Below are 15,122 nucleotides of genomic sequence, written 5' to 3'. Positions count from 1 at the left end.
CCAGATGTTTCTACAATGTTATTTTCTATCTAGTCAATAGTGCCACTGCCTGGGCAGTAAGAGAATGACATGAAACATTATTGGATTCCTTCTTTTTCAATAAGGATAATTTTTATTTAACTTTTTTTTAAGTTTACAGAAATAAATATATTCTCTGATTCTGAAGAACTGATTCTTCCAGGAGTGTCTTACTGCAAAATTCCTAAAGCTTTTATATCTAGGCTCTATGTAAGTCTAATAGCCACTAGAATTAAAGTTTATGTATCTACTGCCGTCATCTGTCAGTTGTCTGGATTTTATATAGGCCAAGCCTGGTAACATTAATGGCAATATCTGTATGACCAAAAGACTTAACTTATTTGGGAGGATGCTACTTATGTTAAACCTATTTTTAAATAAATATTTAGGAAGTATTCCTTATTTCCATGTCCCTTTTAAATGAAGCAAGTTGCATCTGTTTATATTAAAATTCTATCTACTGAGTTCCAGTAACTTGGGAGCCAATGTAGTTTTGAGCTGCATCAACAGAGGGTCCTTCTCATAGCTTAGCTTTGCTGTTCTTTATTTTTCTTCTCTCCTATTTCTTCTCTCTCATTCCTTTTTACAAATAAGAAATGGAAGTTAGGAAAGATGATTTTAATCATTACTTGATTGGGGTCAAGTGTTCAAGTTCAACATCCTGTCTGCCAGATAACTTGGACTATAGTAGGATTTAATCATAAATTTCTTAGTTCTCCCTTGCTGCTCAAAGAAAACATAATCAATCTGTTGTTCTTATTTTAAAGATAATTAAATTGTTTGGAATAAGTTAAATATAAATATTGGACCTTGTATGTATTAACTGTGTTAAACTATAGTGACAATAAAGGGCAAACATTGGATATAAATATAATTATATGTTAATCTAAGAATATATATTTTATACTACTTTCATACTCAGTGAACATCTGCATTTCAATATTAAGACATTTTATTATCTCAAGCTCAGCATCTTTAAACACAGAGGCATCATGCCCTCTTATTACATTTTTAACAATGTGGAAATGACTAAAATGATTTGTGTCAAGATGGTTGAGCTGAAAGCCTCGAGTCTTTCCTGAAGGTTCACACACAACATTAGTCTACCATTTCTGTATAAAGGTATTAAAGTAATAGCGTTAAAATCTCTATATATGCATGTGGGCCAGTATTTATAGATTTGCTCAGGCAAAACTATTTTGATTTTTATCTGTAATATTTCAGACATCTTTTTGTATATTTTTTTTATATTTGATCTTCCCAGCAAAGCATGTGATGAGGTACCCACTGCAATGCACCTCAGATAATGGTGGTGTTTTTTTTTTTTGTAGATGTTTTTATGGTTTTCATGTTTTTAAATTGTTTTATAATTTTAGAATTGTAAGCTACCCAGAGTCACATTCTTGAGTTGGGCAGCTATAGAAATTGATTGAATGAATGAATGAATGAATGAATGAATGAATGAATGAATGAAATAGCTATCACAAAATGATGAATTTCCATCTGGTTTCTTCCTGAGGAAGTTCATCTGTTGTGATCAACCTTCTCAGATGGATTTCATTTTGGGGGAGGAGCATCCTAACCAACTCCACTTATACCATCAAAGTAGACAGGCTCCCTCCCTATTGATATTCACAAATTTTTTATTGATATTCACATTAGAACTTGGCTATTCCAAATATCTTTTTGTGGGGGAAAGGGTGAGCGGAATTAGAATTACTGCAAAGAGCATGCACACACACACACACACACACACACACACACACACTAATACTACAATTTTTGGCCATTGATTATTCCTTTTGTGTGAAGCGCATTGTAACTAATTTGAACAAGATTTTATCGGCCACTCAGAATCATAGATTATATAGATTGGAGTAGCATATCCAGCAAATGAATACATAAATAAGGCAGAAAAATTACTCTGTATTTGATTGTTGATAAAGTATGATTCCAAGACCACAGCAGAGTTCATTTATAGTATGCTTTGAAAGCACAGACCATATTACTTTCTCCATCATACATAAGGACTGAGTAAGAGAGCATAATGAGATGGGCTTAATATACTACAATACAGAAATAACAATCATAATAGATCTGGAGCCCAAAAACCCAGATTTTTTACCAAAGGTGCTCAGAATAGAATGTTCTATTCTTTTTCAGAAGAATAAATGCCATTAGAAGAATAAATATATTCCTAAATATATTTATAGGGGGAATAGATTTCATTGATAACTTTTTCTAAAGATGTGAAGGAGCAAAAGATTGCAATAGGATAGTTTCTTGATGATGAGATGTACTCATGCTTCCTGGTTTTCAGATACTGTCACTCTTTCTACCCTTGACAAGTGAAATCCATCTATCTACTTATCTATCAATCCCCTATCTATCATCTATCTATCACATATCATCTATCTTAACTTACTGCACCTCTGTATGGTTTGCCAGTTGCACAGTGGCAGATAGGAAAGCACTCCAGAGGGTTAATGTCTTTGCCCAGAAGATCATCGATTGCCCTCTCCCCTTTTTGGAAGAGCTTTATAGCTCCCGCTGCCTTAAGAAAGTTCAAAATATTCTCAAAGATCCATCTCATCCTGGGAACCCTTTTTTTTTTGAACTATTACCTTCTGGCAGATGGTACAGAATAATAAAAACAAGCACAAATCAGCTGAAAAACAGCTTCTATCCCAGGGCAGTAGCTGTTTTGAATTCTACTGTATAGTGCAGTGTTGGTGCAGTGTTGCGGGTTTTCAGTTCAATGTGTGGAGTGTGAAGGAAGTGTGTTTGTGTTTATTTTCATGGTCATGATGTGCACTGAAAATGGTGTTTAATTTCATTGTACAAGGTGCAAGGACAATAAAGTAAACTAAAACTAATTTAGAGACCACCCATCTAACTGACAGAACAACTTTAGGTGATGTGAATCTTGAATAATCTGTCCCTATTGAGCTAAATGGCATAAGTGTTATTCTCATAATGGTGCACAGTAACATGAGCAAGTCTACCTCTAGACAAATCTGCATCTTCTCCAGGAGTATATTAACTTCTAGGGAGCTTGGCTGGCTCTCATAGCAATGACTAATAAAGTCTCCATAGAATCAAGCTGAATTCTTGGTGACTTCATACATGCTCATGTCGTTTTCTTGGCAATATGGTAGACATGATTTGCCTTTGCCTACTTCCAACCACTTTTTATGTTCCCCTCTGCATCCCACAGCTCTGGCATTCTCTGGTGGCCTATCTTCCAAGTACTAACTAGGCCCAGGCCTATTTTTTTCTTCCAAGCCCAGGGTCAGCCAAGAGCTGCCATCAGCTTGAGTATTATCAATGACAATGCATTTAATTTTATTCTCAAGGACGGACATGTTGAACACATTACAAATAGAGCATTTAGGTCATAATTACAATTTGCTTATGTTTTATTAGTACTTGCTGTTATTTTTTTACTTTGATCAATGTAGTGAAATCCAAGTAATTAATATTTCCTCTTTCTTCCTTTTTCCCCTTCCCCTGTCCATGTTTTTCCCAGTTGTTTACGGAGAATGCAGCCACCTTGGCCAATTGTATTCTGACCGAGACGTGTGGAAACCAGAACCATGTCAAATTTGCGTGTGTGACTCAGGATCTGTTCTTTGTGATGACATCATTTGTGAAGAAAAGGAGTTACCTTGTACAAATCCAGAGATTCCATTTGGAGAATGTTGCCCTATTTGTCCAAAACCAACACCAGTTCCTGTAAGTTCCACATTTGGGTTTGCTTGTATTTTCATGCTGTTTCATATCAACCTCAATTCTACCTTAGTGCTTAGATGTGAAAGGGTTCTATGCTCTTGATTTCACAAGATTTGCTCAACTTTAAGAGTAAAATCTTTGGGGCATGAACAAGATCATGCTGAAGTAGAATGCAATTGTTTTTGAGCTTAGCTGCCCTAAATATTTTGGTGCTCTTTTCAAAAGATTTGGACACTGAATTAAAGAAAGAGATATCAATGTAGGAAAGGACTAAATAATCTGAGCTACAGGAGAACAAAATCTCCAGGGTGTTTTTTTTTCATAGGTCTACATTCTATTATCTACCAGGGAACAAATATCAGTAGAAAGGGTCACAACAGAAAGAGCTGATCTTCCCCTTTCTCCCCCTCCCAATCTCTCTTCCATTTTTTCTCCTCCCATCCCAACATCCTTATCTACATCTCTGTGTCTTTTCCAGTTAAGCAGGTTGCCAAGGGAGGGACACACTGATTTTGCCAAAAATCTGAACTGCTGGGAGACTTTTCAAATTAGACCAACATCTGTTGGTACAATCTGTTTTTGAAGGCTGCAGGTTGTCCATCCCTGCTCCAAAACCACACCTCACAATCCAGCAGACCATTTCATGGAGGCCCAGGAAGGTTCACATCCTTCCTTTTTGTATATAACAGAGACCTCTGTCCTTCCTGAAGTGTTAGAAGAGAATACAAAGTGCCAAAACATCCTGCAGAAGATTGTTTTTGCAAACCTTTCCAACCAGGGATCGACCAAGGAAGTCTCACAGCAATCTCCTAAGAATTGCTCTTTCCACTTTCCCAATGGAAAGATGCTGCTAATGGCCGAGCATTTCAAAATTGGCCTGGACTTGTTATTTAGTTGAATGCCTGGCTCGTATTATGAATATTTGCTCCAGCCAAAAGACATGGATCCAAAGAACACTAAACTCAGTCCCAAGAGAAGGCCCAGCTTGATTTGCTGAGAGTGAAATTCAGCTGGAACTCTCCCATATTGCCTGGATGGTTGGAAAGAAGTTCACACAGAACACTTGGTTTCTGCCAATTAAACATGTTCAAAATGCTTGAGTCAGATTGAGTCAAGATGGAAACTTTTGTAAAATGGAGTATCTCTATCCATTTTAGCTTTACATGCATACTTTTAACTTAAGTTATGAAACTAACTCATAACTAGTAGTCTCTTTTATATATCAAGATGTCTCACTGCTTCTTTCCTCACAATGATTTGAAAGTCCTGTGTTCATTTTATTCAGCTACAAAATAAAAGTAAAGTCGTATGCCCAGATTAACATATATGGGAGTAGATTTCGCTGAATATAATGCATATTACTTCTCAGTAGATATATAAAGAATTGAACTATATAGGCTTCCCCAACCAAGTGTTTCTCTTTTTAAAAAAATTATTATAAAATAAACAATACAGGAAAAAGTTAGAAAACTGAGAAAAAAGAAAGTAAAAAATGCAAGAGAGAGAAAAGTGATGACTTCTGACTTCTTTCAGAGTAGCAAAATAAAAATAGCTCAAGCTTTTGTTTTCACAACATTTCAAGTCATTTTTTTAACAAAAACATCAAAACCTAAACTCAAAGTTTTATCTTTTTTAGTCCTGAAAAAAACATTTCCAAATACAAACAAAACTAGGTAAATTCCCTTTAATTAAAAGCCAGTTTTGCCATCTCTGTTAATTTCATCTTTACCATTCACTTTTTCATTTCTGGGAACTAGTATGCCTTTCCATCTTTGTGCTTATAAGATTCTCTGTCAACATATATAATAACAAAGTCCTACCCCCCTCCAAGTTCTTTGTCCATCAAACCTAAAAGGAAAATATCCAATGTCAATTTTGTATTTATTCGAATGATCTTCTGAATTAAAGTAAAAATCTGGTCCCAGTATTTTTTTTCTTTGCTTTGTCAGAAGCCCACCAAATATGGTAAAAAATACTGTCTTTATGGTTGCATTTCCAACATATATTTAAAACTCCTTTATGCATTTTTGACAATTTCCAACCAGTGTTCCTCAACCTTGCCAACCTTAGGATTCCCAGAAGGCCTCAGCTACTGTCTCAACTGTCCATTGTCCAAAGCAGTGGATTTCAATTCCCAGAATCATCAGCAGAGGATACGCTGTACAGGGAATATAGAAATGGAGGGCTATCACATTTGATAGTGTCTAGGTTGAAGAAAGTCCGTATTCTTCAGAAAAGACATTATGGATTAGATTTCAATCGTTAACTTCTATAAATTGACATAATACACTGTTGTTTGTCATACTTTGCATGCATTCATGAATTTTTCACACAAAAGTGTCCTGAAAGAAGGGTAATGCTTTTATAAATATGCCATACAATCAATCTTTTATTTGAGTGCAAATAATGGAAAGTCCATGTGCAAGGAAGGCTTTTACGAAGTTTTTTAACAGGCCTGTCACAATGGATGGAGGACAAGCTTCAAAGTAGACACAAATTGGCTTGAGGTCATTTCTCTTCCTATCTGTGCCTATGAGAAAGCATCACTCTAGGACAATAGGAGAAAATAAAATTTCAGCTGCCCAGTTTGCTCAGTAAGGGAGACTTCTGGATGTCTGGCATCCAATTAGAGACACTGTGAGCTGATACCAAACCTTTAACCAAGGCCAGGCCTGCTTGGTTAACCTGACAACAGCTTCATATATTCCAGGGGCCAAGTTAGTTCACATCTAAGCAATAGGCTTTTAAAAATAAGCATAATGCCATTATGCTAAATTACTAAATTCTGGATTAAGATGGCAAAGTCTGCCTTGACTTTTTAGCATGAACACACTATGCAAACACATAGACCTTGAACATGTCTGCCAAATTATGGATTTGGATATCGTTTTCACATACCTAAGACCACATGGGTATAGATCCATAGCAGGATTGGCTATTGTAATCTTACTACATTTGAAGGACTTCAACCTGAAGCTGGAAGACAGCAGTGCATGCATTCTGGCTTAATCTCTCACTCACCCTAATCTCCAGATATTCAGCCAAGAATCTGGAATGGAGATTTGTTCACGGTTGCTTGAACTTGAGTATAGTTTTTCACACAACCTATTATCTTCACAAATCAGGGCGCTGGATCACATGGAAAGTTGTCACTTGTCCTCATGCAAATACATTCAAGTTCAAATAACCTTTCAGACCTCCAGTCTTATTTGGGGAAAGAATAAACTGGGGATATTTGTACTGCCTCATGCTCTCTCCACTCTTTCCCTATAGATTATTCAGATCATGATAAGGAAATTAAAATAAAACCTTAGACATTTTCAAGTTAATTAAGTATGAGTAAAACAAAAAACAACCCTCAGGATTCATCAAGTAACAACTACAGTATATCACAATCTATTCTCCCATAGGTTGTACATGAGGGAATAGTTATCTCTTGTTCTGTACATCAGATGCCCAACCAAACCATTACAAATTATTCCTGAACTTCTATAAAATGATATTCCATATTCATGGATTATATTGGAATTGAAACATATACTTCACCCAAAATGGTATCATTCTCAGTGGCCAAAGTAATGAAAATATTGAGCAGAAAGGGAGAAGGAAAAGGAAAGTCATCACAAAGATGAAAAAGATGATAATCTTCAGTACTGGTTCATTATATTCCTGGGATTAAATTTACATACTTTATAAAATATAAAATATGCAAGATAATGTAATATTAGTAGCTGGCAACAGCTATTGGATTTGTAAGCTATACATGAAACATGATCTTTCCTATGTGTACTCCAAATCTCATCAGCCCCAGCCACCATGGCCAAATGATTGGCATGATGGGAGGAGTAGCCCAGTTCTGGAGGTTGTGAAGTTATGTCTGCTTACCCTCAATTGTGTACCAATATATCCATATCATTTTACTCATTTGATTATATCTTTTGTTTTATTTGAAATTCTGGTTAATTGTTTTAATTTGCATTTGTGTTATATTTATTGCTGAGGCTGACAGTGTTTTGTTTTCCCTTCTAGCCTGAAAAAACTGTAATCCGGGGGCCCCAAGGTCAAAAAGGAGACCCCGTAAGTTCTATTAATGTATTCCTTTGCTTGAAAATAGAAATGTTTCAAAATACAGTAAGGATGGACAGCTCAATCTACCCTGTTTATGCAAGATATATTTGTAACATTCCATTAAAAACAATATGGATTTGTTTTTTAAGGATTTTTTTTTTATTCCAGAAAAGGCATGTTTTAATAATATGTTTCAATCCAATATGCTCATTTGTCTGTACTGAAACACATACATCTGTTGTTCTAATATTGGTCCCTGCTTTTATTTTAAAGACACATAGAAAGCTGAGTTTTATTTTCCCACTTACCAGTTTGTTGAGGAAGTACTGAGGTTTTTCCATACCACACTGTGTTTGTCACAGGGCATTTACTTTGACTGCTTATGTGATAGTTTTTCTGATGTGAAATAAGGTAATTGGTATAAAGTGTAGCTGAAGTAGAAAGACTGATAAGGAATGTACCAATTCCAAGGTAACAAGTTAATGACACGCCTCTTTTCTATTCGTCTCTACTCAAGGTATTGTACTCAAGAGTGAGCACTACCCTTGACTTTTCATTGCAGCCAGTACACCTCCACTGCAAAATTGTAACCATCATGGCACAAGTTACTCAATTTTCTATCTCTCCTAACAACATAAAGTTTGAATTAACACTACAACGTAAACTGATGCCATTCACCATGAATCCTTTTTTAAATGATTCCTAAATTGACTTGGGTAGAAGATATTTTTGGACTTCCTTTATGGTCCTAAAGAAGCTGGCTTTTATTGGCCCCAGTTTATTGGTCCCATCGAATTCATTACCTGAGTCTATTTTTTCACCAGACCCTTTTGGGGAAGAGCTAGATGTCATCAGCATTCAGCTGACATTTATTCTAAAGTGCTAAATCCTATGAGATTGAGGAGAAATTTCCTAGCACCACCTGGTTTGTTGATTAGCATGACCTCAAGGCTGTTCTGTAGAGAGTAAGAAAGATTATTCTTTACAGAGTAGATAGAAACAGGAAGGCTCCCTTGTCTAGGCAAAAGAGGTTAAAGCACTTTTTTAAGTCCAGAATGTCCAGGTAATATTAGGAAGTGGCTCAGAAGCATACCTCCCTAATTTATTGAATGAAGAGGAGGAGGAAAAGAAGGAGGAGGTACAGCACAATCATACTTGTAAAATTTATTATTATAACAAATATCAATAAAAAGTTTTAGCCATCTTGTGGAATTGAATTCAGTCTACTTAATCGGGCTGATATGTTCCTCCCAGACTAATCTGAACAACATCTTTGGTAGCTATGATCCATGGACTCCTTCGGGGCCCACAATGTCATCACAGGGGGTTCCTGAAAGCTTGAAGAAATGTTATGATTTAAATCTTGAGTTAAGTCTTGGGCATCCATAGTGAAGAAACAGTTGAGAACAATTGCACTATAGCATTGTTATCAAAGTTGTTGAAGAATAATTAACAGGATTGCACTTCTCCTTTATCATTCCCAGTTAAGATTGTCCAAATCACCAAGGCAATTTCAGTACCAGAACCAACCCTAAACCCAACTGAAATATATCTAGAAAATGAGTAGATCTGATAAGTCAGTACATATGAGCTGATATAACAAACAAGGTATTATTATTAAAATGATTGCATCAATCCACTATCAAGGATTTTAGTTCCCTAATTACCTACAATTATATTGTTGGGGGGTGTGCACACAGGCAAATAAATAGGACTTTGGTTCCTTTTGTTTAGCATTCCATGCATTACCTAAATAAGAAACCATTTGAATATTTGTGCATGATATTCATTTCTTTTCCATTTTCCCCTAAAATTATATTTAGGGCCCACCTGGAAGAAATGGATCCCCTGGTATCCCTGGCCTGCCAGGAGACCCTGGTCAACCTGGCCCCCCTGGAATCTGCCAAAATTGCCCAGATGGAACTGTAAGTAACATCCTCTCCATTATCTTTTCTTTTGTGTTTCATTTGTGTTTAAATGTTAATATGCAGTGCTTGGCATGCCATTTATTCAGAAACCCAAAGGTTTTTTTTCAAGTTAAAGATGAATTAGATCAATATTTTTTTAATCTCAGCAACTTTAAGATGCATGGACTTCAACTCACAGAATTCCCCAGCCATCATGGCATGGGGAATAATTAGAAGTATTGTTTCTTCAGAACCCCTGCAAAAATTGGAATGAGCAAGGCAAAAATCATTCTGGATGGCAAAATCTAAATGTTACACGTTTGCAGCATATAGCTTGGCAATCAGGTTTCCTCTCACACATTCTGTAGATAATGCCATATGTTACTATAATTGTCTGTAGTTTATTAAAGAGCTAGTTTATAAGATATTAATATATTTCCAAATTTATGAAGACGTTGAAAGAGTTGTTCACAGCAAATCTAAATTAAAGGAGACCATCAAAGAGATATTGCTGTGGAGAATTGGAGAAGCAGTCAATCTGTTATGTACCCTGTACTTCCAACCTTGGCGAATCCATGCTTCTGGCAAGCTCTCAGTGATTCTGAACCAAATTCATGAAAATGACTTGCCATGTGATAACTATTATGAAATATTAAAAAGTAACTAAAACAAATTCAATTACAATTCATCATTTTGAACATTTTAAATATATTCAGGGATGAATGTTTCCCTCCAGATTGATATTGCATAATAACCTTGAAATGGTACCTCCAATTAACAGGGTGTGAAAGATTGAAGAGTCTGAGAAAGAAATACGAAAAACTTTAGCAGGATGCAATCTGGGTTGGTCACCTGGACCAGAGATTTAGTCTTCCAAGCTTTTGGACTCATGCTAGAGGCCATCCTCAGGGAACATCTCTCTAGTAGAGTGTATGTCCTGGGTTATTTGGTGTGTGGTATTATTCATAAGGTGTCTGGTTATATGTGGCTTTTTAGTTGTTAATCGGCGTGTTGATGGCCAGCAATTAAGTCACTGGCTGTTGTTTGCTTGTGCTGTCAACCCCTTGCCTCCTAAGTACTTGGTAAGCTGGTGGTAAATCAACATTCCTGTTGACAAAGCCCATTTCCCAGGCTTCAATCACTACCCTGACTGTTTTTGTGCCTGCTCATCCAACAATCTTAGTAGCTGCAAAATTAAATATATGTCTTTGTTCATTGCAATGTGACACTACCAATGTCTCCTCATCTGACTACTTGCTTGTTGTTGTTTTTTGCAATCTGGTGGTTAGCTTTCTCCCCATCTGTCCTACATAGTCATAGGGGCAATCCATGCAGAGGATCCAATAGATTATATTGGAAGTATCTCCCACCTCAAAACAACATTTATAATGCATCATTTGTCCACCTATGGTAGCCTTTGGGTGGTGTGCAATGCCACTTGCTGATCTCAGAAGCTGCATTCGATTGCTTCCAAAATCTTTTTGATGTATGGCAGGGTGTGCCATGTCTTGTATTTTGTTTCTTTCTTTCTCTTCCCACCATGTTATGCAAGTATCTTGTAACAAATGTTTGTGGGTACCCATTCTGCCTGAATTGTTCACATGGGTACCTGCTTTCCAGTGTTTAGCTTGCTGGGTACTGCAGTGAGTTCTCACCATGGCATTCCATTTTCTTGTCTATTGACAAGCATGTCTAAAAATGCTAATTGTCAAAGCTGTTTTGTTCTCTGTTGTGAAGTGTATGTCTGAGAAGATAGAGTCCAATATGGTAATTTTAGGCATGAACAACCAATGAATGGGAGAGAAATAAATGAGTAGCTTACCTCATAAACAGCAGTTCAGTCTGTGTTGTAAAAGACTTGGGAAGATTTTAAAATATTGAAAGTGATCCCACCTGAATGACCTCACTAATAAATAACGGCAATAGCTCCTATTGCAATTTCAAGCATTCTGTATCTCACCACAATTCTTACATTAAAACTCCATGCTGAAGTTAATATGACTTTTGCTTTCTAGAACATGTCCTATGATGCAAAACCTGACGCAAACAGAATTGGAATTTGAAAAAAATCTACCAATCCCCATGACTTTCTCTAAACTGGTATCTTGTACCCCTTTCCAGCCAACCATTTTTTCACATTTCTTCTCATTGTACATTGTACATTTGGGACTCCTTAAACATTGAAATTATTTTTCTCAGCAAATCTCATTCCTGGAGGAATCTAAGTGGAAGTCTTTGGTCACCCAGGTGGAACAATCTCCAGCGTCCCCAACCATTATGTCTTGTCAGGGTATATTCATGAATTGGAATAGAGCATGGTAACAAGGTCAGCCAATGAATAGGCATAGCAACTAAATCAGCCAATGAGGACTGTTTGGAAACTAGAAGTAGCCTAGATGTGGCTCTACATTAAGCTCTGCAGCACTGAAGCTACTGTATGTTAAGGCCTGCGTCTGTCTGTTGAAAATGAAACTGCTTCTCTCCTCTGCTGTGTGTCTTGCTTGCCTGCTGAACTAAAGTGAAACTGATGTCTGTTTCTGAGCTCCTGAGTTGCTCTTCTGCGCTGAACCTGTAACATGTCTGCTGTTTGAGTTTTCTCCATGTTGGAGAAATCTACAACTGGTATTGTAAAATCTAGTTTATGTGTTTATAAAGAAGTTAAATGAAGCCTCAGTCATCTGTGTTTACTTTTCTGGCGCTGAATTTATGCTACAATATTATGAACATGTCTAATGTTGACAATGCTTTGGTTCAGCAATAACTGGAATTATTTCTCACAGATTTTCCACCCATTGCTCTGTCACTTCTGTAACTTTCCAATCTGTTGGGATGTAAGGTGCTGGGACGTTCCCTAATATAAATCCTTAAAATAATTGGGGTTTGATTTATCCACCAGTGCATAAAGGTGTGGCCTATGATTCCAAGCTGAGGGGATATCTGATTAAGGGGTAGGTGTGTATGTATATAAAAATGTTCCCAGTGTATCAATTGCTGACCTGTTCATTTATAACAACTACTTCTTTTTTCAATTTGTTTTCTACTGCAGATCTTTTCTTCCCAGTATGGCTATGATGTGAAGGCTGGACCAGAACCACAAATTACACCTGTAAGATAGTAGCATGACCTTTATGCTGCTTAAATCGTTTTTCAAAAAAATGGATTTTTTCCCCCTTTTCTTGCACAGGTTATTTAGCAAACAAATATTGATTTATGATTTCCTAAAACAAAACTGGATTAATGCGGCATTCTCCCTCAGAGTTCTGATTAGAAACACTCCTTGAAACCTCTTATCAAACCAAAGATTTCCTTGATGTTTCTGCCTCAATTTTTTTTTCTTTCTATATTTTACAGCACCCCTTCAGCTGTTTTCATCACCTGTTTCTTTGTTCCCATGTGTTTCCTGCAATATTTGCTCTTCCAATTCTTTTTGTCTAGATCTGTCTCCTCATTTTTCTCCCCTGCAACAATTTTCCAGGCTATTAATTGCACAGTATTTGCTATTTCCAGAATGCAGATATCAGTGGGTAATAACTTTTTTAAATTTGCGGTCTCTCTTAATAAATATACTTGGAACAATCACTCCACATGATGTTCCAAAATAAAGCTATGCTCTAACCTGGTTGCAAACACCAAAACAAGGTTAAATGATGCAATTTTGGATTTTTAAAAAAATCAATTAACTTGGGATGGTGCTGCCTCTTATATGTTAGTCAATCTAGGCACATGCTTTTAGATGGATTGAGATATTGTAAAAGGTAAAGAGAAGGATTGTGTGAAGGTGTTTTGATTTTTAGAAAAATCACACAACTCATCCTCAGATAAATGCCTAAAAAGTAGAGAGACAATAAGTTTATATCAATGGACATGGTGGCATCTTGTAGTCAGCAGCTTGAGTAAGCTGCTGAGTTTTTCTACAAAAATAAAAAGCATCATATAAATTCTGTTCACAAACAAAAGTTAAAGAAAGCAAATATTTTAAAAAATGTGTGTGTGTGGATATGTGAATGTGTGATATCTGCACAATCTGTGAAAAGGGCAACTGACCTCACACTGGGCTATTAAAAGTGCTCTTAAACAGACTTTCCTGAATGTATACTTCTCTCCTATGTTGTCCATTTGCTACTGTGTTATGAATCATGAAATTCATTTGTCTTCTGTTCCTCACAGCATTTTTCTACTTTCAGTCCATCAATTCATCAATCCATCCATCATAATTCATTCATCTGTTTTCAGTTGCTCACCATTTTTCCTTCTTGCAGCTTCTGTTGTTTGTAGCTTCTGCATCTGAGATGTATAAACCAGAAATGCCTTCTTCTTTCATGTCTTTGGTGGTAAAGTGCCTAAGAGGTCCTGGTTTTTCATGGAAGGGGGTTTGGGGAATGTATGTCCAGAAGGACCACAGCAACTGCAACTCTTGTAATTTTCAGATGGCAGTGAAGTTTTTGAATTTGATATTAATATCACTGCAGAGCATCTAGCAGAAAACACCTATGGTCATATCATACTAGTGGGATTGTGTTTAAAAAGAAAAAAATAAATAATTTTCTCAATATTGATCCCTGTTTATATTTTCTATAGCATTTTTAATGGATCCAAGAATGTGTGACTGCAATCAAAGTCCTTTCCCTGCATTTCCCCGTTTGTAAATCACTTCCAGTGGGATTAATGGAGTTGTTTGCAAAACTTCCAGCTACCTGAGTTGTTGGGCATATAGGGTTCTGGATGGGCATGAGTGTATGAAGCCCTGGATATCAGAGGTCTCCAACCTTGGCAACTTTGTGGACTTCAACTCCTACAATTCCTCAGCCAGCCATGAATTCTGGGAGTTGAAGTTCACAAGTCTTACAGTTGCCAAAGTTAAAGACCCCTGCCATAGATGGTTCAACAGAGTTAAATCAAAAATTCTAGGACAAGCAACGACTTTTAATATTTCATTGCTTACCAAGACACAATTGCATAATTCCTGCTTAACAAAAAGAGATGAGAGCCCTAATCATCGAAGGAGCCTTAATGAATTATAAAGCCATCTTACAAAATTAAGTCAACCCATTTTTTTCCCTTCACCATAGCAATTCTCTAGAAGAAATATTTCTTTGCCTGTACATCTCATATGTCACTGATTTCTTTATTTATTATTTTTAATTAAACTGTAATTCATAGAAACTATTTCCAGTTCTCAAAAACATATATTGTTCATACTTTAATTTTTGAAGCCAACAAGTTTTAAACTTTTTTCTCCCTGTAGCAATTATAAATAATGAATTGTCTGTTAGTAGGCTACTTAAAGTATAACTATATAAGCATTTGGTGATAAGACCTAAGTTTAAGGCTAAAATATCATTTAGGGCCTACATATCCCAATTTCAATTAAGATTGTGTATGTTTTCAATAAAGGTG

The 15,122-nt window shown here is 36.3% G+C and overlaps 1 protein-coding gene across 1 annotated transcript in view; it reads left to right on the top strand.

Annotated features, from left to right (window-relative positions):
- The window catches only part of COL3A1 (collagen type III alpha 1 chain), a 75,506-nt gene that overhangs the window by 20,491 nt on the left and 39,893 nt on the right, over positions 1–15,122 (top strand). The window contains exons 2-5 of the mRNA XM_026696927.2: positions 3,548–3,753; positions 7,780–7,827; positions 9,642–9,743; positions 12,772–12,831. Coding sequence (XP_026552712.2) covers positions 3,548–3,753; positions 7,780–7,827; positions 9,642–9,743; positions 12,772–12,831 — 416 coding nt within the window. The remainder of the gene's footprint in view (positions 1–3,547; positions 3,754–7,779; positions 7,828–9,641; positions 9,744–12,771; positions 12,832–15,122) is intronic.

This window comes from Pseudonaja textilis, chromosome 1, assembly GCF_049901715.1.
Source record: "Pseudonaja textilis isolate UNSWEBS1 chromosome 1, rPseTex1.2, whole genome shotgun sequence".
Lineage (NCBI taxonomy): Eukaryota > Metazoa > Chordata > Lepidosauria > Squamata > Elapidae > Pseudonaja > Pseudonaja textilis.
The sequence above is the reverse complement of the archived record's forward strand: the minus strand, read 5'-3'. Positions and strand labels throughout refer to the sequence as shown.